The sequence below is a fragment of the Akebia trifoliata genome, unplaced genomic scaffold (genome assembly GCF_017979445.1).
Source record: "Akebia trifoliata isolate Shusen 1 unplaced genomic scaffold, ASM1797944v1 Contig00055, whole genome shotgun sequence".
Classification (NCBI taxonomy): Eukaryota; Viridiplantae; Streptophyta; class Magnoliopsida; order Ranunculales; family Lardizabalaceae; genus Akebia; species Akebia trifoliata.
In genome coordinates, this window is record NW_028236811.1 from 28,825 (window position 1) to 52,400 (window position 23,576).

Sequence of the window (23,576 nt, forward strand, 5' to 3'; positions counted from 1 at the left end):
CCTATCTAATTATAATTCATTTATACTAATGAATAAATATTATGTGCAATTTTTTTATTATGTGTAATTTAAAGTCCTTTCTAAAGTGGAAGCAATTTCAGAAGTTTGTTAACTTCGTAAATTTTTAATGAATAAAATGTTCAAAAATGAAAATTTGGACCTAAGTTTACCATTCATTGCACATGCTTGTTTGTGGAAAAAACTCAACATGGAATATTTGCTTGCCAAGTAAAAGTATATTTGGAAAGTAATATATCATATCGTTACTTGTATACTTTTTTGCCTTAATTATTATCAGTTATATATCATTTTTTCAATATAGTTTGGTCATTTTTCTTCAACTTGCTTTCTTTTGGGTTTTGCCCTTCTCTATATACTGGAGCATTGAAGACTTCCTGGTTACAGTAATCGGTTTAAATCGATATTCAGCCTAATCCAGAGTTATTTGCTGGGTTCTATTTCCACTCGACCGATCTCATCCATTTTCAAATTAGTATAAAAGTTGGTAATTCTACTTTGTAATGGAGTCCTGAGTTGAGCAGCTCTGGTAGAGAATTCCATAATTTCATTTTTTTCAAAATAGAAACCCGTTCTACAAATTGACTAAGTCAAATAGAAAGGGCTCCAATCTTACTTGCTTGTTTTGATGCACACTCAACCTAGTCTCTCTCTATACTTTAAGCAGCCCTGATTCCTAGGACACAACTACTATTTGTTTTAAATATAGATTTAGGAAGTGTTAATTGTATGGTTGAAATGGGTCAAAGTTGAGGCATGGATTATATGCTCGAATAATTGAATCTATGGATCAGAACCATTTGTGTCCTTATAATCATTTCCCGTCATTTGATTTTGATTCGACGTGAATGTGTCCATGGGTTGAATTGGGGTGGGAAGGATCTGTCTAAGGAAGAGGACTCGATTTGGGTCTATATCTAGATTCAAATTGACCTATATAAAGTCAGCTTTAGATTTTGGATCTGTATAGATCTGATCTCTGTTCGATTCCTTTCATGCCCTACCCGAATGCATTGATTAAAGCATCAAATGGAAAGGGGTCATACTTGAGAGCCACCTTGATTGGATCTTTGGTTATAATATAATTTTAAATATGGATTGGGTGGATTCTATCCGACTTTGGTTCAATTAAGATTCATATCTTGTGTCATGATCCAATTTGGATTGGATATGTTTTTATTTCTTGAATCCAATTTGAACTTTAAGACAAATGTGATGTGGATACACTCCAAATGGGGATCTACTTGTGGGTTGCATTGGTAGTTATTCGTATGTATCATGAGTCAAATATGGATAATGAGTCACGATTCTAAGACCGACTTGGAGTTGGATCATCATCATCAATCTGGGACTTGGATTTACATGGATCAACCCATATTAAATGTAAATCATGCTCAAATGCACCTACAAGAGGTGCTCACCTCTTTCTTTCTCTTCAATCTTTCTCACTACATACATGTTCTCTGTTTGTTAAATGATCTTTTTTTTTATTCCTCACTCTCTTTTCTCTCTTTTTTGTGCGGTGCTCTGCTAACAATTCCTTATATAGAAAATACAACCATACAAATTTAGGTGCTGATTAATTCAGCTTCTTAAATCTACTATCAGCTTCTGCTGTCAGAAGCTGAAACATTGAAAAGCCTGTTTGATAGAGCTTTATAAAAGTGTTGTGCTGTTGACCAGAATCTGGTAATTACTGTTTGATACAGCTTCAAGAATCTCCTGTATTAGGGTAAAATGATCAGAATACCCTTAAGGTTGCTAGTGCACCCAGAATCCATTAAAAATTACCATAATACCCCTATAAATATATAATTACAGTAAATATATATAAATATAATAAAATTATATAAAAAATTAAAAAATAATTGTATTAATTTTAAAATATTTATAGTTCTAAAAAAATATAGAAAAATTTATAATTCTATTGAAATTTCGGCAGCGTCTCCTCTAAAAAATAGACATAAAATTTTCTTGATAAACAAAATACCTGCATAATACATAATCCAACATAATGTACGCAGAATGCATCAAAATTACTAAAATACCCCTATAAATATATAATTACACTAAATATAAATAAATATAATAAAATTTTATAAAAATTTCGACAGCATTTCCTCTTAAAATTGAACATATGAAATTTTCCTGATAAACAAAATATCTGCATAATATGCGATCCAAATTTCACATTTTACATAACACATCCACATTATATCGTATATACATAACACATCCACAACCACTACATTTAGATTTTGACATCATATAAACATAATAATTATAGTTAATATAATAAGTAAAACTGAAATAAATAAAAACATAAAAAATATACATCCAACAAATGCATACAAAATATATTTTTCATTCTTCTTATTTGACTCCGTTACTTTATCTTGAGGAACATTATCATTGATAATGTCAACTTCATCTACCCACAGAAAAGACCCTGCATGTCTCTATAAAGTAAAATAACACATGAATTAATATCAATGTTACCAAATATAAATATGCACCTAACATTAATATCAATATCATATTACCTGCCAAGATGGACACCCATAAAACATCCTCCCATAATTTTCTTTTGTTTTAGTTGTGACTAATGTCATCACTCGACCACATGAACAACATGGTGGATACATATAGCTTGCCATCAATGTTATTCATCATACACAAAGACAATAAATAAATAAGCATAGAATCTTTGAAATATACTTAAAAACAATATAATCTTTATTCCAACATTGTTTAACAGTATTTATAATTACAATACAAAATAAAAAAACAGAATATAAAAATACATCAATGATTGCCAGTAAAAATGGCATCAGCTATTAAATCCCTATGTATTTTCATTGTTTGTTGACTTTGACGACCAACCAAGAAATTAAAAATGGCACAAACTAATCTCTAATGCAATCCCTTTATAAATATATCCAAAATCTAGTTGATTCGATGATTATCCCTAAAATATAATCGAAGATAATAAATTGGGAATGAATAAATATAAAATTAAAATAATTATTAGAATATTAAAAATAAAAGGAAAAAATTATTTACGAAAGTCGAAGAACATTAAAATAAGTAAAACCAAGTAATTTTTCCAAGTCGAAAAATTCCAAGTTATTTTTACAAATTCATTTTATAAACAAAAAAATTCCAAATTGAAAAATTCCAAATCGAAAAATTCCAATTTTATTTTATAACACAGAAAAATTCCAAAGCGAAAAATTCCAAGTTATTTTTACAAATTCACACAAATTCAAAGAAAAATTATACAAAACAAGCAATAATTCAATAAACAAAACAAGCAACAATTAAGATCAAACAACAATCATTCACAAAAATTTCTAACAAAAAAATTTCTACCAAAAAATTAGAACCCTAACAGAAAATTTTCTGTTAATCAAACCTAAAATATGCAATTTCGTCAACAATCACACATTGAAATCGATGAGAGAGAGAGAGCTCACAGAGATTGGAAAAGGAGTTAATCGAAGAAATGGGTCAAACGGAGGGATTGATTTCGATCTGACTTCGAATTGTCTTCGTCAATGCCGTCGATTGCAAACTGGGTTAATGGCGTCGATTTTCGTCGGTGACTTGATCGAGGTTGGGTTCAACGATGAATGGTGTCGATCGACGGTGGGTTTTTCAAGCCTGTGGGTTTCGTTTGACCGAAGCTAACGTCGTCATCGATGGGTTTCGTTTGAACAAAGCTACCGTCGTCGTCATAGGGTTAGATCGGTGCTTCGGTGGTCGTCGTTGTCAATGAGATCAATCGGCTGGTCATCGTTTTCAATGAGATCAGTCGGCTGCTGCTGTTGAAATCGAAGGGTGAAGTGTGAACGATGTTTTAATCGTGGACAGTGATGGAAATTTTAAATTAGTCGAAGGGCATAAAAGTCATTTCACATTAATGCGTTTTAACGCTGTTGCGCGAAGCTTCTCCCATCCGCTTTTCAAAATAGCGGTTAAAAACGGAAATTTGCGTTAAAAATTTCAAAACGCTGCGTTTTGACGCAAACGCCGGTAAAGTTGCTTTTAGAAGCACAATCAATCGCCCCCTTAGCTGCAATAAATATAGCAAATATTGCCGTACAGACTTAACAACTGTAAGTTATTATGAACATTCCATATTAATGACTCAAGTGTAAGTTCTATAATATTTTCTTTCACACCCAAATAACAAATTCAATGAGAAAATTTCTAGAATAATTTTGTGTTCTAGAAAGAGATCTTTCGAGTGCATGTCCTTTTCTTGTGTGATTATCTCTTAACAACTCCTAATATGGAAAATATTAACCAATACACTTAAACCACTATAAGATACCATGAACTAGTCATATAAATTCCCTTGTAATGGTATCCTTCATTGTGTGATGCTTTCTTAGCAACTCTTTATCTAGAGACTTAACGTGTAATATACTATAATGCACTATCCGCATCAATAAAGGAACCTTATATAGAAAATGTTATCCTAGAAACTTAACCACTATAAGTTATCATGAACAATTCATATACATTCTCTTGTAATGGTATCTTTCCCCTTGTCATACTTTCTTAACAACTCCTTATGTAGAAAATTCTAACCTAGAAACTTAAGGACTAATAACTTATTATGAACCGTCCATTTAAGCTACTGAAGTATAAGTTTTAATTGCTCTTCATTGATCTGTATCCGTTGGACACAAGAAGTTGGCCTATGAAGATTATGTAAGAAATTTTCAAAATAGTTGCAAGTTGTAACTCCCCCCCCCCCCCTTTAAAATGCCGCTACCTTTCACTTGACCCCCTCTTTTTTTTTCTCCCTTCCCTAAGAAATATACCAGTTTTTTGAAATTTCAATTTGAATTTTTTTTTGTGTGTGCAATTTTTGACCAATTTTTTTCTTTGGCAACCTTAGCCTTTTTGAGTCTTAGCTTGGTCAATTGAGCCATTGGCCTTCCATGATAGTCCCTTTTTCGGCGTCTTAACACCTTTGCATGTCTATTTAATGTGCTTGTTTTACATTAAATGAAAAATATGCAATTTCCATTTGCATTATCTTCTCTGTACAATTTCATTGTTTATTAGACCAATTTGTATAAACATGTAATATGTTTATGTTAGAGGAGGTTGGACAAAATAATTAGTAGTCTGGGGACTGTTTTGAAATTATGGAAAAAAAATTTATATAAATAGTGAGAAAGGGGTTTGATTAGCCCTAATCTCAAATAGTTTTCTCCCTAATCTTTTCTATCATCTTCTTCTTCTTTTATTTCTTTCATTTTTCTTCATACTTCCATGGATCTGAACTACTACTTTATTGTTTTGATATTTGGAGAAGCATAAAAAGAGATAGCAATTTGTTATAAGAGTGAAATTTCGATCCATTGTATTTTGAACCAAGTTTGTCGATTACTTGTTATTTATCACGGGTACGGCTCATGTGGTGGGGAGAGTATTGATTTAAATATACCAACATCTTTTGTGCCTTAGGTTGGTTTTGGGTATGGAAGGAGAGAAATAGCTAGGTCTTTGAAGGATGACAACATCTTGTGCATGAGATTATCATATCTATTTTAGGTTTTTTTTTTTTACCTTGTGCAAAGCTTTTGAGGAGATTAGATGAGTCTTTTTTGAAGATTTATGATTTAAATGGAATAATATTTGTAATATTAGGGATTAGAGTGATCATGGCAGTTTGTGGAGGAAGGTAATTTCTGCAAAATTGGGGGCAAGGGTTTTTGATTGTGATATGGCTCGTTGTTCTTATAGCTTGCTTTCAGGAGGGTGTTCATTGATTGGGAGTTGGTTTCTATATCTAGGCTTAGTATTTGTGTTGCCTCAAAGTTCCTCAACAGTGATGTGGAGGATTGTTAGGTGTGGAAAGTAAGTAAGATCGAGGTTTTCTCGCTTATGTCTTTTTATCAATTTCTCTCTTAGGCGTCGTTTCCATCCTTTCTTGCCTCGGCAATTTAGGGCCCAAGGGTTTCTTCAAAATTCTCAACTTTCATTTGGACTATGGCTTTGGCTAAATATTCTTACAATGGATAATGTCATTAGGAGACCTCAGTAATTCCAATTTTTTGTATCATGTGTAAGGTTGATGGTGAATCAGTTGATCATGTTCTCATACACCCCAAGCTTGATGGGGAGGTTTGGTCCACTTCTTTGACTTGTTCAAGATACATGCTTGTCTTCCCAAGACACTTTGCTCTCTATTTTAGAGTTGGTCATTGCTAGAATTTTCTTTTTTGTGTTTGAGAGGTCTTTGTGGAGTGTTTTCCTTTTGCCATTTGTTGTGCTATTTGGAACGAAAAACAAGTGAGGGTCTTTGAAGATACGAAAAACTTGTTCCAAGAGATTATTTTTTCTGTTTTGGATTTTACATTTGTTTGGTGTAAAATTTTTAGGGGATCTAGGGGTGTCTTTTTTGAAGATTTCTTGAGGAGATGGGGCTGGGTATAGCATTTCTTTGTCGTTTGGCTGCTATGCTTGAGTCTTTTAGAGCGTGTCTTTTCTCTTTTTTAATAAATCTTATACTTATTAAAGAATAATCTCAGGGACTAATAATAGGCTACGGGCTTTTTGTGTCTAGAGTGGGTGCTCCTGTTTTCCTTCTTGATGTATTTTCTTTTGTTGGGTTGGTCACATTGACCCCTAGTTTCCCCTAATAAAATTAACTCATTAAAAAAAGTCTTCCTTGCTTTTTTTGTCATTCTTTTATTTGCCTAAATTTTGTCTATCCTAGTATCTCTTGACCAAAACACTACTTGTAATGTCCAAAAAAAAAAAAGACCAAGTCAACTAAGGTTGACCGAGTCAACCATTTTTTACTCAGTCAAGTCAATTATTGTTGACTCAAGTCAAGTCAACTTTGGTCAAATAACTTTGACTTAGTTAAATTGACTAAAAGTCCACTTTCTAAAAAATTCTAAAAGAATTAGAATTTTTTTCAGCAATATCTTGATATTTAAAATATCTAGATATTATTTGATAATATCTAAATATTGTATTAGCTGTTTTTTTTTTTTTTTTTTTCACATTCTACACAAAGAAGAAAGAGAATAGTAAGAAGGAAAAGTAAGAGAAAAGAAAAAAGGAAGATAAAGGAAAGAAGGAAATGAAAAGAAAAAGAACCAAGGATGTCGGCCTTTTCAAATTTTTTTGATAGTCTTAGGAATATTTTAGGAAAAGAATTTTTAAACTTTGTAGTTTAAAACATAATTTGTTTTATTTTTTGGATTTAGTAGTTTAAAAAAAAAAAAAATTGGTTTGTAATTATTCTTAAAAGCATGCACACATTTTATAGATACTTATATTAATGTGTTTATGAGTTTAAAGCATACTTTGCTTAGAAAGAATTTATTACATGCTTGTAGCTACTTTATACATGTTTTATACGATTTATACATGTTAAAAATAAAATACAGCAACTATAAAAGTTGTTTTTGTGTAATATTTACACTATATATATTAGATTAAATGCTCAAAACATTTGTTACTTTATACATACTTTATACGTATTTTGTACTTATTAAAAAGGAAAATACAACAACTATATAAGTTGTTGTTTTTACACACAATTCATATATTTTGTTCATATTTTATAAACATGCATGATTTTGAATAAGTTAAACCAGTGGATAATTTACTTTAATCGTTTTGGTGATGGATTTCCAAGAAATGTTTCTAATTAAAAAGTTGGGTAAGAAAAGTAATTTATTAAAATAAAATATGAGAACGAGTTCCCAATTGATTGTCGTGTTTTTAAAATACCCAATTGGTGAGATGCTTCGGCATATGCCGTATAAGACACGAAAGAGAGAAAAGAAGAGGTGATGCTACAATCATAGACTGTGTAAGATAAGAATAAGAGAAATACTTCGACTAATGGTCGTGTAAGACACGAAAGAAAGAAAAAAAAAAAAAGATATGACTATACATTTAAAAGTGGATTGGGTATTTAAAACACGTGTACGTTTTACTTTCAATACGTTTTGAAAAGAAAATAAATCCTTATATGTAGTATTTTAGTGATTTATTAAAGAGATTGTGAAAATCTATAAAGAATAACATGTTGTGACATTTCCGGAACGATGTGTTATTCTAAGATAACAGCTGCATTGTTTAAGTTATGTATTATGGGATGCATAAGAACACAACATCACAACAGGAGTCCGAGATTTTCTTTTCTATCTTTAATAGAGAACAAGATGTAAGTAGTTGTATGATTGATAGAGATTATCGGGGATCACATGCACACTAGATTGGCATAGATGAAGATGGCTAGTTAATGATCATTAATAGTCTAAAGTAATCCAGAAAGAATGACCTACTTGATTTGGCCCGTTTCTTAAAGCCTTGGTCAACGGCGAACTTGAACCGGAAAATAGTTACCTAAGTTGTGGCAATGGCTGGCCATAGAATCAGGAAATAACGGTGGGGTTCCACACTGGTGAAGTATTGGAATAATCGTATTTAGACCGAAATGTTCACATCAGTCGTGACCTTCAATTCTTTATTATAGTACTCTATTATTTGATGTTATATTATAAACAATTATTTCTTGAGATTTTTAATTGTGTTTCAATTTCCTACTAGATTTTATGACATCGGTGTTCAATTATTTTCAATTATGTGTTGAATATCAAATATACATGATTTACGAATTTCTAGAATATTTAAACTGCATATAGGGTGCTATTATTTAGAATTATAAGATTCCTCTACTGGGTAACTCCCCTGTTACTCACCCCTACGACACCACAAATTTCAGACGCACCTAGTTTAGGTGATCCTTCCGAAGAGATTCATTGTCATGACTTTATAGATGATTTGTCCAAACTTCCAAGAGTGGAGCATGGTTACTATTGATGAGTTTTGAACTAGAGTTAGATTTGAGTCTTTCGCTATCATTTTCTTATATAGATACAAACACAGTATTATGTCGTTACTGTTTTAATGTATATGTCAAGTGTACTAATGTTTGAGGATACATATCTATTTTGTTGTGAAATGATCAGGTACGACATCTAATTATTTATTTGTCGTTTACGCTTATATAATAACTATCATGATATGGGTTATATATCATGCCTCTGGATTCAACTTGGGAATTATGGGGATTCGGGTTGAGTTTTTGGGTGTGACATTACTTCTACAAAAATGTGTCTATGATGTGCTTTTAAACAGTCACCATTTTGGTTATCATGGATTTACCTGTTTGAAATCATTATTTCTATGGAGAATAATGTTTGCAGGTGTTCCGAGTTTTTCAATTTTGTTGTTTACAACATAATGCCATCAGTCCTACATGTATCATCTGAAGATGGAGGGTGGGCTTTCATGTATCTTGAGGAAATTATCCTCTTTCATTTATGCATGTGCCAGCATTTTTTCTCTTGTTGTCAGTGCCATTGGTTATCATTTTAGCTTCTTAGGTCTTTAAAATTGCAGCTTGCATTATTCTAGGACTAAACTTAATCTAAAATTCCTACTTTTCAGACCGATTATCTACGGAGAATATCTGGGAAGATGCTGACAATGGAGACAAAATCTCATAATACTGGTGTGCCGAATTCCTTACCATCAAACTCTACTATTAGTAACCAGAAGTCCCCGGATCCAGGTAACAACATGAAATAGCTAACTGTCTTTGACCTAATATAACAAATGAATGTTTGTAAAACATACTTGTTTCTTGTGTTTTTTGTTTTAAAGTTGACATGCATGACAAACATGCTTAGGAAACACCATTAATCAACCAGCTACTCCAAAAGACCAATCTTTTATAGAGGGGGAGAAATATGAATGTGATTTACTGGGGTATGACACTCCCGAGAGTGGAGGAAAATATACAGTCAACACTCCCCCTCTCCCACACGGGTTGCAGGAATCAAACCTGTGACCGATACGGACCTATTGCTCTGATACCATGTTGACCAACTAACTTCTTTGAAAGACCCGTATCTGTTGGAGAGGCAGAGAACTATGAATATAAGAGGGTCACAGGGCTTAAATAGGGCATCACACACCTGAGAGTGGAGGAAAATATACACTCAACAATCTAGTTTCTACGTCTTTGATAGACTGCATATCAAGATCATCATCTGCTTCCCTGAGAATTATTAAATATTTTGACTTGTAAATCGTTAATATGATTTTGTTTTTTTTTTTTTTTTGAATTTCTGCAATATTTAAAAGGCATGTAGGCTATTTTTTTTTCTTAGTCAATCTTTACTTGACACTTTAGTACTTGCTTGACATAGTACCTAAGGAAGAATTATGTCGAGTAAATACAAAATGATCAGAGATAGAACGTTGAGAACCATACCGAAGCACCACAAAGCTAAATTTGTCAAACCAAGCATGCAGAGATTGTTTCAGTCCATACAACGCCTTTTTTAGTCTACACATAAGATGTTCTTTCTTTTCAATTGCATAATCTGGGGGCTGATCCATATATACTTCCTCTTATAAATCTCCATGAAGAAATGCATTTTTTTGTCTAGTTGGTAAAGTGGCCAGTTAAAACTTATTGCCACAGATAGAAGAATTCTAACAGAGTTGAGGTGAGCAACAAGTGAAGAGGTCCCACAATAGTCTACACTATAAGCTTGAGTATAGCCTTTAGCCACTAATCAATCCTTAAGGCGATCAACAAAGCCATCAAGTTGATACTTTATTGTGTACACCCAACAACAATCAATAGTGGTCTTCTCAGAAGGAAGAGTGGTAAGATCGCATGTCTGATTTTAACAGAGGACATGTATGTCGTCATCCATAGCAAATTTCCATCCAGAAGAAGTCATGAGTGTGATGATAAGTACTAGGAACAAAAATAGTGGACAACAAGAATGCAAAAGAGCAAAAAGTAAAGGAAAGACAATGAAAATATACAAAATTAAAAATAAGATGTTAAGTGAATGAACAAATACCTTCAATGCAATAGGTAGCGTGGAGGATGAGGGTACTATGGGAGGATGTGGATAGTCCTCAAAAGAAGCAAAAGGTGGAGGATCCTTAGGAGAGTTAGGAGATGATTTGACTATAGTTGGATCATAAGATACACTTGGTTGATGCTGAGAGTGTTGATAAACTTGCCAGTGAGGAGGAGAAGAAACTAGAAGGGGAAAAGCTAACTCCCTTTTATGAGAATGAACCATATCAAAATCGAACTGACCACCCACAATGGAGAAAAAAGATGGAGTCAAAAAAGGTGATATCGGCACTAGTATAATATCGACGCCTTGCAGGATCATAACAACGATAACCCTTTTGGGTCCGAGAATAATTCAAGAAGACGCACTTAACAATTCCAGGAGATAACTTATCATGAACTGTTCCAAGAATGTGGACGAAGGAGACATACCCAAAGACACGCGGAACAAGAAGAAAGGGCTTGGCTTTAAGATAATAATAAAGAGAAGGGTGTCTGGCTACCTAAAATAGGTGTAGGAACACGATTAATGAGGTAATAACCAATAAGAACACCATCGGCCCTATAAGGTTTAGGAATTGACATGTTAAACAATAAGGTGCAAATGACATACAAAAGATGATGGAGTTTACGTTTAGTGATGTCATTCTATTGGGATGTATGTGGACTTGTAATCCGATAGATGATACAAAAGAATTGTAGAATTGTCTAGTCTCTAATTAAAAGCTTGGTAGATATATATAATAATAAAAAAGGTGAATGGACAAAAATGCCCTTACATAGGTGAATGGACATAAATGTCCTTACACAGAAAAAGAAACATAGAAATAACAACATTAGATTACTACTATTCACTATTTTCCAATACTCCCCCTCAAGCTAGAACAAATATATCAACTAAACCCAGCTTGATAAGATGAGAGTTAGAGATAAAAGGACCAACAGATTTTGTAAACATGTCGGCTAGTTGATCTGAAGAAGATACATAGACTGTCTGAAGAGCATCAAATCGAACTTTCTCCCTGAGAAAGTGAACATCAACCTCTATATGTTTAGTTCGTTCATGAAGAACTGAGTCAGAAGCAAGCATGATAGCAGACTTGTTGTCGCAAAACAACGAAAAAGAACCAGAAGGAGGAAATCTCAATTCTGTTAGTAAAGATCGAAGCCAGAAAAGCTCACATGTCCCAAGAGCCATAGCACGATACTCAGCTTCAGCAGAAGAACGAGAGACCACACTCTGTTTCTTACTTTTCTACGAGATAAGGTTACCTCCATGGAATGTACAGAAACCAGAGGTAGATCTCCTATCTGTAAGAGAGTCCATATAGTCAGCATCAGTGAAACATGACAAATATGGTTGAGCAGTGGATGAGTAGAAAAGCCCAAGGCCAGGACGTGACTTCAAGTAGTGAAGAATACGATGAACGGCCTCAAGATGAGATGTATGCGGAGCATGCATAAACTGACTGACTACACTAACCGCAAAGGTCAAATCCGGTCTAGTATTAGTCAAATAAATCAGACGACCTACAAGTCTTTGATAAGATGTCGGATTAGATAATAGATCACCAGATTCGATATGAAGTCGATGATTTTGATCCATAGGAGAAAAGGCAGGACGACAACCAAGCATACCAGTATCCTAAAGAAGGTCCAATGTGTATTTGCATTGAAATAGTGAAATACCACGTCGAGAGCGAGCTACTTCTATCTCCAAAAAGTACTTGAGAGGACCCAAGTCCTTAACCTAAAAAACACGACCCAATATCATCTTCACCCTGTCAATCCACTAGGCATCATCTCCTGTCAAGATAATATCATCTACATATATTAGAACAATGGCATATCGACCATCCAATCCTTGATGAACAAATCAAGTATGATTTGAGTGGCAATTGGTAAACTCCATAGATAAAATAACTTCTAAAAAACGCTGAAACCAAGCTCGCGGGGACTGTTTCAAGCCATACAGAGATTTGAGAAGCTGCATACCTTCCCACAATATTCCCCCCTGAAGACGAAACCCAGGAGGGGGGGCCATATATATAACTTCAGTCAAATCACCGTTCAAGAAAGTGTTCATATCGAGTTGATGAAGAGGCCATGAGTGATAAGCAGCTAAAGAGATAAGAAGACGAATAGTAGAAAATTTGGCAACAGGAGCAAATGTGGCACCAAAATCCTTCCTTAGAGTCTGCGTAAACCCCTTAGCAACTAGTCGCGCCTTATACCGGTCAACAGTTCCATCTGCGAGGTATTTCACTGTAAAGACCCATTTACAACCAACAATTCGCTCCCAAGATGGAAGGGTAACAAGTTCCCAAGTATTATTTTTGTGCAAAGCATCTATCTCAACAGTCATAGCTCTAGTCCACTGAGAATCTTGCAAAGCCTCTGATACAGACCGAGGAACTCGAATAGAATCAATAAGAACAAGGTAGGCCTGATAAGAAGGAGAAAGACCCTGATAGGAAACAAGCTAGGCAATGGGATAATCAGTAACACACCCTCGCTTACCTTTGCAAAGAGCAATAAGTGAGTTAGAAACAAAATGAATAAGAGCAGGTATACGTGTAAGAGTAGGAGATGATATACCTGAGTCTAAGGAGGAGGTTGGCAAAAGTGGAGATGGACGAGGGCGACGAGTGTAGATTTGAAACTTCGACGGAGGTGAAGGAAAGATCGGAGATGGTAGCACTATAGGTAATGGTTCCTGCGAAGAAAAAGGTTCCTGTAATAGTAGTACAAAAATATGGAATATTTTCAAAGAATTTAATATCAAGAGAATGTATGACACGGTGAGAAACTGGATCATAACACCGATACCCCTTGGACATAGTGGAATAACCCAAGAAGACTCACTGAATGGCTTTATCATCTAATTTAGTACGAGTAGGAGTCCTATCTTGAACAAAGCATGTGCACCCAAAGACTCTAGGAGTAATGGGGAGGAGAGCGCGGTCGGGTTCAAGAACATGAAGAGGTACTTGTCCTCCTAAGGTGCAACTCGGAACGCGGTTAATAAGAAAAGTCGCAGTTAGAACTACCATATTCCAATATGCCTTAGGGACATGCATGCCTCGAAGAAGACACCTGACTGTATTCATGAGATTATGATTCTTACGTTCCGCCACCCCATTCTGCTCAAGAATGTATGGACATGTCAATTGATGGAGCATACCATTGTTATGAAGATGGGCATGAATCCCATCCGAAATATATTCCCCCCAATTATCTGACCTGAGAGATTTAATAGTGATGTTGTACTGAGTTTGAATCATCTTAATAAAATTAACAAAAATAGGAAGCACCTTAGAATGAGAACGCATCAAATAAACCCAAGTGCAACAAGAATAATCGTCTATAAATGTGACATAGTATCCATGACCATTAAATGCAATAATAGGGGAAGGCCCCCAAGCATCAGAATGAAGTAAATCAAATATTGCATTAAACTGATGCATACGAGGAATATATGAGGTATGAGTATGCTTAGAGAGTTCACACAGAACACTGAAATTTGTGCCCACGACAAGAAGTTTTTAAATTAGGAAATAAAAAACACAAGTGCTAAAAATTAGCATATCCTAAGCGAGCATGCCATAAATGTAAAGACAGATGAAAAAGTGTGGCTCCCAGACGATGGAAGCACAGAAGCTGGAGCTGCAATCGATTGAGATCCAAATATGTACAACCCATCCTTCTCATACCCCTTCCCAAAAATCCTCCTCGAAGTCAGGTCCTGAAAAATACAATGAGTAGGAAAAAATGTTACAAAACAATTTAAAGATTTAGTAATGCTATTCATACATAAAAGATTAAGAGATAGGTGAGGGACATGAAGCACGGAGTCAAGAGAAAAATTAGGGGATAATGAGATAGTACCTTTGCTGTGGATAGGTGTAAGGGATCCATCAGCAAGACGAACCTCCCTATGAGTAGTAGGGAAAATAGAGGATGTAAAATGGCTAGACTCACCAGTCATGTGATCAGAGGCGCCAGAATCAATTACCCATGTCAGTGGAATAGAACTAGATTGAATAGCATGAAGTGCAAAGGTTGTACCTTGAGGTATAATAACTGACGCAACAATCGAGGATAAGGGAGTGTGAGCCTGGATTTGATCCCATACAATGGCTGTAATCTTAGTCTGGAGATGTTGCAAATCGATGGTGCCAAGAGTTGCTTGAGAAACTGATGCAGACTCTACAGTAGCAGCACGAGGAGAAGGATGTCCCACAGAAGATCTCAGAAGGTGGGGATAAAGCTGAAAGTAATGGGTCTTCTCATGTTCAACCTTCCCACAATGGCTGCAAGTAATGCCACTCCCTTTACGGCCTCCACGGGTTCGATTGCCATGTCCTTGAGTACGAGAATCAAAGAACCCTGAATTGATTGCTAGAGCCATCTGATCTGTAGCTGGGGCAGAGATAATCCCAGGGACCTGAGTCTAAGAAGAAACTACATGGTGACGACGCTCATCACTATCAATGGTCGCAAATGTCTCAAATAAATATGGTAAATGAGTGGTGTTAAGAATCTGTGTCCAAAGTACTTCAAACTCAGGATGTAGACCCATGAGGAATTGGTATGTTTGATGTCGACCAATCTGCTTAACCACATACCCAACTGCTTTTGCAGACAACTCAGCCATAGACTCATAGTGCAAGAGCTCTTCCCAACGGGACTGAAGGAAACCAAAGTAATCTACCACACTCTGAGTGCCTTGGGTAGCTTGAGCAATATCCCGATACAGCTCATAAATCCTCGAGTCATTCATAACACGCGCATGTCTGAGTGAGGGCTGACCACAAAGAAGAGACAGTCTCATGGTACATGAACATGGTATAGATGCACTGCTCCATAGAGTTAAATAACCATCTAAGAATGGTACAGTTATCGATTTCCCATTGTTCAAATTTGGGATCAATGGGGGGTGGCTTAGGGATGGCGCCCAATAACCAACCGGATTTACCTCTACTACCCAAATAAAGTCGCACAGACCGAGACCAGAACTGAAAGTTACGACTATCTAACAGAGCAGTAGTAATCCGTTGTGCAGAAGAATTTTCCCAAAGAGCAGTACGGGAGTCCTTTATCTCGTGAGTAGATGTCATGGTTTATGCTGAACAAGAAGTGACGGTACTTGTGGATTGAAGGGAGATCTCGTACAGTCGAAAATAAGGAGGGTCACCAAAGTAACAGACTTAACTGTTGAGAATCAAAGCCAGGAAGTCGTGGTTGCTGTCGTTGATCACACACATCACTATAGCTATTGTCACAAGTCTTGTAGACCTCCCTAAGAGGTTGCCTCACTGTTGTAGGTCTCGTAGTTGTTGTCGTTGATTACACACAGCACTATAACTGTTGTCACAAGTCCTGTAGACCTTCCAAAGAGGTTGCCTAACTGTCGTAGGTTTCTAATGGCACCGTAGGTGCTGTTGTAGGCCTCCCAAAGAGTTTTCCCTGCTGATGTAAGTTGCAAAACAACAACCAAATAGTTGTTGTTGATGTTAGAGATCACAAGACAGCTCTTTACTCATAGTCGTGGGTCTCTAAGGCAACTCTAGGTGTTGTCGTAGGCCTCCCAAAGAACTTTCCCTGCTGTCATAAGTTGCTAAACAGCAACCAAGTAGTTGTTGTTGACGTTAGAGATCATAGACAGCCCTCAACTCACTGTTGTGGGTCTCTAAGGCACCCTAGGTGTTGTTGTAGGCCTCCCAAATAGGTCTCCCTACTGTCGAAAGTTACTAAATAACACCGAGATAGTTGTTGTCGTCGCAGATCACAGATAGGCCTACGATTCCTATTGCAAGGTCTGTAGACCTAGAAGAACTATTCTCTATTGATGCCACAGGTAGCAAAACAGTCTTTTTGCTGTCATAGATCACAACCAAGCTTTATAGCCACTATCGTAGGTCCCTAAAGGCACCCTAGGTGCTGTTGCACGCCTCCACAGGTTGCAATGCTGCTATTGCAGACAAAAACAGGGACCCAACAGTCCAACCAATAGGCTAACGATGAACAAAACAGGGCATGAAACACAGCACAGAGAGTTATCGCAGCATGCGATCAAAACCCTACTAAAAATAGGGAAAATAAATAATAAAAAATAACCCCCGATGGGGAGACTAATTGAAGAGGCTGTTTTAGATTAGTTGATTTTCTATAGAATGGAGAGAATAAGAGAGAATAAAAAATTGAAGGAGAACCAAGAGAGGAATTCTAATGGCTCTGATACCAAGAAGAATTGTAGAATTGTCAAGTCTCTAATTAAGAGCTTGGCAGATATATATAATAATAAAAAAGGTGAATGGACAAAAATGCCCTTACATAGGTGAATGGACATAAATGTCCTTACACAGAAAAAGAAACATAGAAATAACAAAATTAAACTACTACTATCCACTATTTTCGAATAGATACCATGGTCTCTACAAAAATCAGACAGTTTTTGATATATTCAAGAGCATTGTTAGAACGAAAATTTTTAATATGACGTTCAAATTGAACAAATATCTCATTATAAAAGATTAAGAAAATTTTAGGGAGCTCAAAGCAGTCTTTCATTAAAAAAAAGTCAAATGTCCAAATGGACTACATCAAACAGACTCAACTAACGACTCTCTAGATTAATAGGAAAACTACTACGATGATGCTTGCCTAACTGACAAGCCTTACATTTTAATACTGAAATTGGACTCAACATGGGAATAATTTGATGCAACTTTTGCAACGTCAGGTGTCCCAAGAAATAATGTTATTGTAGAGGAGAGATGAAAGCACTCAAAGCAGGAATTGACTCACATTCCAAAAAATATAGCCCATTCCATTCATGTCCCGAACCAATCATCTTTTTCGTCCTGAGGTCTTGAAAAGCACAAGGATTGGGGAAAATGTTACAAAACAGTTTAGCGATTTTGTTAGCCACATAGAAGATTAAAAGGAAATTGAGAAACAAATAAGCCAGAAGTGAGTGTCATGGAATTGGTAAGATGAAGATCACCAATGCCAATGATAGGGTGAAAAGAACCATTAACTAAAATATTATGAGATCTAGATGAATGAAAATTAGAAAAGATGGAGGAAGTACTAGAGACATATGAACACAAGCACCAAAGTCAACAACCCAGGAAGATGATGGGGATCGAGTAATTATACAAGCAGAATTAGTTGTATTGACCATAGTTGTTGTAGGAGTAGATGATGAAGAAGGTAGGCCTAACAACTTCTGAAGGATTTGACTAAGTTGAGCGGTAAGATTGTTTTGAGACATAGAATCAATAATCGATGGTTTGGAAGCAAATGGTTAACAAATGTGGAAGACGTATCAACAGATGCATTATGGGCATAGTCATGACGTTCCCATTTGTCCCAACAATAATCCTTGCTATGCCTTGTCTTACCACAATAATTGCATTTTCAATTAGACCTATCAATACCACGACCAAAGATAGTACAACAACCATGAACCCCACGGGTTCCACCACGACCACCACCGCGAATACCGTTGCGTCCATTACGAGGAGTCCCACGAATACCATCACTAGTGGCTAAGGCAGATGACTCAGTAAGAGAAGAAGAAACTGGGTTCATAAGTAAGGCCCTCCGAAAACTCTTCCCGTTGACATCGCTGAACTTTTAAATCAATGCTCGGGGGTTGATAGAGCAATAGTTCTTCCCACATACATTTCTGATTATTGTAATGTCTATTCAAGGGTTTATCATCCTGTTTGGTAGTGAACATGCGCTCAAATAACTCAAACACTCTAGTCACATAACTCTCTTGAGAGTACATCTTTGCAAGAGAGCTCCAAATCTTTTTTATAGTATTAAGGAATTGGATATTGGAAGCCACAGTGGGACCAAGAATGATAATTATTTCCGTTCAATCGTATTGAAGTAATTTCCTTGATCGAATCATCACTTGAAGAGCTACGTTTATCCATTAGAACAACCACAAATACGCAACGAGGGAGGCAACAACCATTGTAAAAGACACCTAAGAGAGATACAGCAAGGGTAGGAAGCGTAAAGAAAACTTTGCCAATTTTGGGTAAATGAAAAGTCCAATTTTGGCCAAAAAAAACCGACTTAAACACCACCCATTATAATTAAACCTTCGAAGAGGTCTGAAAAACAGCACCATGCAGCCCCCAAAAGTCATTCACAGCCAACCTTAGTCACACAACCACGCCCTAGATACACATCTAGCATTTATCTTGCGCCACCACAACGAACTAAAGTTCGTTTCACTAAAAAAACCTGCAAAAATAAGGGTTTAAAACCCCAAAAAAATAGGAGAGAAGAAAAAACACCATTGCTCTTATACCAAATAAAGAATCAAAATAGTTTAGATCAAATAGAAGAGGAGAAGAAGAAAAGAAATAGAGGAGAGAGAGAGAGAACTGAACACAATTAACCCATTACATACGCAAAACACAAAAGGGGGCCCATAGGGCTACCACACGTAATAGAAAAAGTCCTAGGGGTTGTCGCACAAATAAATTCTACAGAATTCTAACAGAGAGTAATCATGTTGTTATCTTTTGAGGACTCCTTGTCCTCTTATCAATAAAATTTAACTAACCAAAAACAAAAAAAAATAATCTTGTGGAGTACAAAAAGTCTTCTTATATTTTCAATCATACCAAGTTTTGGTTCAACATTTCCGGATTCACCAAGATGAATATTAAATTTATTTTTATATTACATGACGTTTGTTCTATGAAATATGCTAAGCTGGTGTCAGATATAAGTGTTTATTCTATCTAGTCTCTCTAAGTGGCATCAACCATAGTTTAGATAGTGACATAGATTTATGTTGTTTCTTTATTGTTGGTGTATTTTTTAAATGGTCCAAACAACTTTGTGAGGGAGCTCTGGGTACATTTCTTATTTTTGTTCCATACTTGGTGCTTTCCTTTAATCCTTGTTTCAATGTTGGCAGATTAAGGCATTCTCGTAAAAAAAAAAAAAAACAATGGAATGCTGTACCCTAGATGGCGAGAGTCCAGTAGCCGAAAGCATCACTAGCTTACGCTCTGACCCGAGTAGCATGGGGCACGTGGAATCCCGTGTGAATCAGCAAGGACCACCTTGCAAGGCTAAATACTCCTGGGTGACCGATAGCGAAGTAGTACCGTGAGGGAAGGGTGAAAAGAACCCCCATCGGGGAGTGAAATAGAACATGAAACCGTAAGCTCCCAAGCAGTGAGATAGGAAATTATGTACCAAAAATAATGGTATCTCCAATTATAGCCCCTCTGGGATGCAAAATATATCTCTTCTCACCATCCCCATAGTGTTTGAGACAAATGTATGCATTTTGATTAGGGTCATATTCTATGGTTACGATTCTACCAAATATGCCATTTTCATTCCTTCGATTCATCCCTGGAGTTGAATACCTCATTCAAGAATTTTTTTTGATCTAATCCGTAGGAATCAATATAAAAGGAAAATCTGGCTTTAGTACCCTGAGATATGAAATAGAGGCAGTTCCTTATTATGGATTCAAGGAAGAAGGCTTGTGACTCCCTTTCGACGTTTTCTAGTCGAGTGTAACGATTGGTCAATGTAATTGAGCTTGAGCCCTGTGCGGAACGGCTTTCCTTATCGCCATAACAACTGCACTAACATAACAACTCGAACAACTGGCAACAGGATAATCTCCTCTTAGCTTTCTTCTTGCCCGAGTAAAGAAGGTCACTATTATAACTATAGAGGGTTTCATGATATTTGAATTTTTTTGTTTTGTGCTGGGACGTTTAGGAGGAATAAAATAGATGAATCTTTGAAGTGAAAGAGCACCCTCTTTAGGAAGTGATTCCTAGGTTTTTGTTATAAAAACTTTTTTAAGCAGCTGAAGTAAGGGTTAAATGATCTGGTTTGAGATTTCATAAGAATGGACTTAGTGAAGTCCCTCATTTCATATATTGGGAAACGAAATGATTCGGCAAGGTCAGGATTGGGCCCTGACACATGTTCTTGAATAGAAATGAGGGGTTTTTATTTGATAATTGTCATCATCTAATTGTTTTCGCTTTGAAATATAACAATGTTATCTGATTATTTGCTTCGTGGTATCAATGGGGTTCATGTTTTAGTGGGGCAAAAAGGTTGCTTTGGAGTGTTTTATCTATTTGCTTTTTTGTCAGTGCATTTGGAAGGAACAAAATTCTAGTGTTTTTGAATGAAAGTCCATGTCTGTGCAAACCTCTTTTGTGTCTGTTTGGAACCTTGTGTTTTTTTGGTGCAAGGTCTTTAAAGAGTTTAGAGGTGTATTTTTTTAGGATTTTTTAAACGTCAACTATTTGCTTAGATTTGTGGTATGATTCTCCTTGCATTCTCATTCTGTTGGTCATCTTGATCTCATTCTAATAAAAAAAATTAATTATTAAAAAAACAGAAACAATGTGACAAAAGAATCAATTAGAAGGGATCTCCTACTTCCAATTAGGAATTCTTTTGGTCCTTTAGGGATAGTCCCTAACCTTGTGATTTTTTACTTATTTTACCATTCGATAACTCAATCATATCCTGGTAAATAAATACTTGCTACTTAGACAATCTGGAACCAACTTTCGAATTACTAAATTATTATTTAATGGATGAAACTGTGAAAAATGTGTAATCCTCAGTTATTTTTTTGGATTTCATTTTTGGGTGGTATATGATGTGTAAGGTTAGAGATTAAGTTCTGCCCGTGTTGTTTCTATATTAGGCAGGTCTTCCTGGCCTCTTGGTTTCTTTCTTTCTAATAAATTTTTATCTTTAAAAAAATAGTAATAATAATAGTTCTTACCTACCTGTTTCTGTCTCATTGTAATGTGCTGGAATTTTCTATTTCTTTCTTTTTCCTCATGATTAGAGAGCTTTGGCTGCTTTGTTTCCGCGCTCCCAATCTAAACAAATCACTTGTTTATGTTATTGCAGTATTATAAGCGTTCAGGTATTCTTGTTTTGTGCATAGAATGTTTCCTCCTCCCTTTAATTTAAAAATAAAAACCCCAACAACAACTAATGCAGTAGTCTTGAATTGTGCATATAATGTTTCTTCTTTCCTTTTGGAAACAATGTTTTGCTGATGGAAGTAGTAGTTAGTAATTCTTATTTCTGTCTCATCTCTCTTAAGCATCTATAGATTCTACAGCTCAAAACACACCATGCAAATGCGGGTGACTGGCAAGAAGAGGTTTATCAAAAGGTGATTTCTTACTTTTTTATTTCACTTTAACTTGTTTGTATGTATAGTCATTGTTTCTTTCTGATTTAGGTGTATCAAAAGGTGATTTCTCACTTCTTTTATATTTCACTTTAACTTGTTTGTATGTATAGTCATTGTTTCTTTCTGATTTAGGTTGCAATTTTATATATTATAAATCTAGGGCATTGCTGTCATAACTCATAACCATTGAATGTTCCGTGCCCACATCCTGCTAATTCAACTTGGCACACTTTTTGCCCACTGAAAATTAAGGATGTATACACTTAAAATCAACGCAATTGATGATATGTAGCCATTGGATTTGGGCATTTTTATCATGAACCAGGACCATATGTAATACACATTGATTTCAAGCCCTTGACAGAAATACTCAAATCCAATGGTCCTTGATACATCTCAAAACCTTTTGTCCAAAGGTCTAGAAAACAAATATGAAATGTATAATATATATATTTTGATAAGACAAATTTTATAGATATTTTCTACAAGGAAAATTATTTTTTTAAATAATAATATGATATGATGCATGTATTTTGTTGCATAAAAATGGAATGTCTCCCTTTTGGATAAGGAAAAATGGGTCGATTCAAGAGCGGTCCATGTGACCCTTGTTGAGTGGGGGAGCAAGTATAGCTAGCTCGTATATCTTCTGCCAGCTCAGACTCCGTAGGTATTAACTATAGGGAACATGTGTTTGTGAACGTGCTTTGTGAAGATTGATATAAAAGAGAAAAACTATTCAGAGTGTAACACCTTAATATATGTAGGTTCTTACATTAGAAAAAATTTATGTTTTATTTTACAGATTAAATCTATGAAGGAAATGTATTTACCTGATCTGACTGAAATGCACCAAAAGATCACTCTCAAGTGCCAACAGGTACTATTTATTTAATTTTCAAATTTTATAGCTTATTTTATTGGCTTAATTCTATAAGCTTTCATTGTTTGGCAGACCGACTCTCTTCCGCAGCCATCAAAAGAACAAATTGAGAAGCTCCAAATGATGAAGATCTGTTGGAGCGCACGCGTATATCATTCTTACAAGTGCCCAAGAATAATATTCCACCTGGTTTCAGTGAGAAGCTCGGTCACTATGAGAAGCAGATTGTTACTTTTCTAAATACTCATAGGCCCAGAAAGATCATTCCTTCACAGCTTCAAGGACAACAGCAACAACTTCAGCCATCTGGCAGCCACCCGCTCTCCATGCAACAGCAGCAGTCGCAACCACAATCTCAAATTTTGCCGACTCAGCACGACAACCAGATGAACCCACAGATGCAACCAATGAACTTGCAAAATTCTGTAGCAACAAACATGCAGTCCTCTGCTGCGACAAGCATGCAACATGGTTCCATGCCTCCTTTATCAACCCATTTAGGGGTTCCAAGT

General features: G+C 35.7%; 1 protein-coding gene across 5 annotated transcripts in view; it reads left to right on the forward strand.

Annotated features, from left to right (window-relative positions):
- LOC147382070 (mediator of RNA polymerase II transcription subunit 15a-like) overlaps positions 1 to 23,198 on the forward strand; it is a 36,870-nt gene extending 13,672 nt beyond the window's left edge. For 3 of the 5 annotated variants that reach the window (XR_015174149.1, XR_015174147.1, XR_015174146.1), the window contains 4 exons: positions 9,514 to 9,637; positions 22,089 to 22,160; positions 22,987 to 23,061; positions 23,137 to 23,198. Coding sequence is in view for 1 of the 5 variants with exons in the window: in XM_086429589.1 (XP_086285715.1) it covers positions 9,514 to 9,637; positions 19,902 to 19,906 (129 nt within the window). In the remaining 4 variants the exon portion in view is untranslated. Of the gene's footprint in view, positions 1 to 9,513; positions 9,638 to 19,901; positions 20,117 to 22,088; positions 22,161 to 22,986; positions 23,062 to 23,136 lie in introns of those variants that run through there. The other 2 variants (XR_015174148.1, XM_086429589.1) reach the window with 2 other exon arrangements.
- Positions 23,199 to 23,576: the final 378 nt, after the last annotated feature.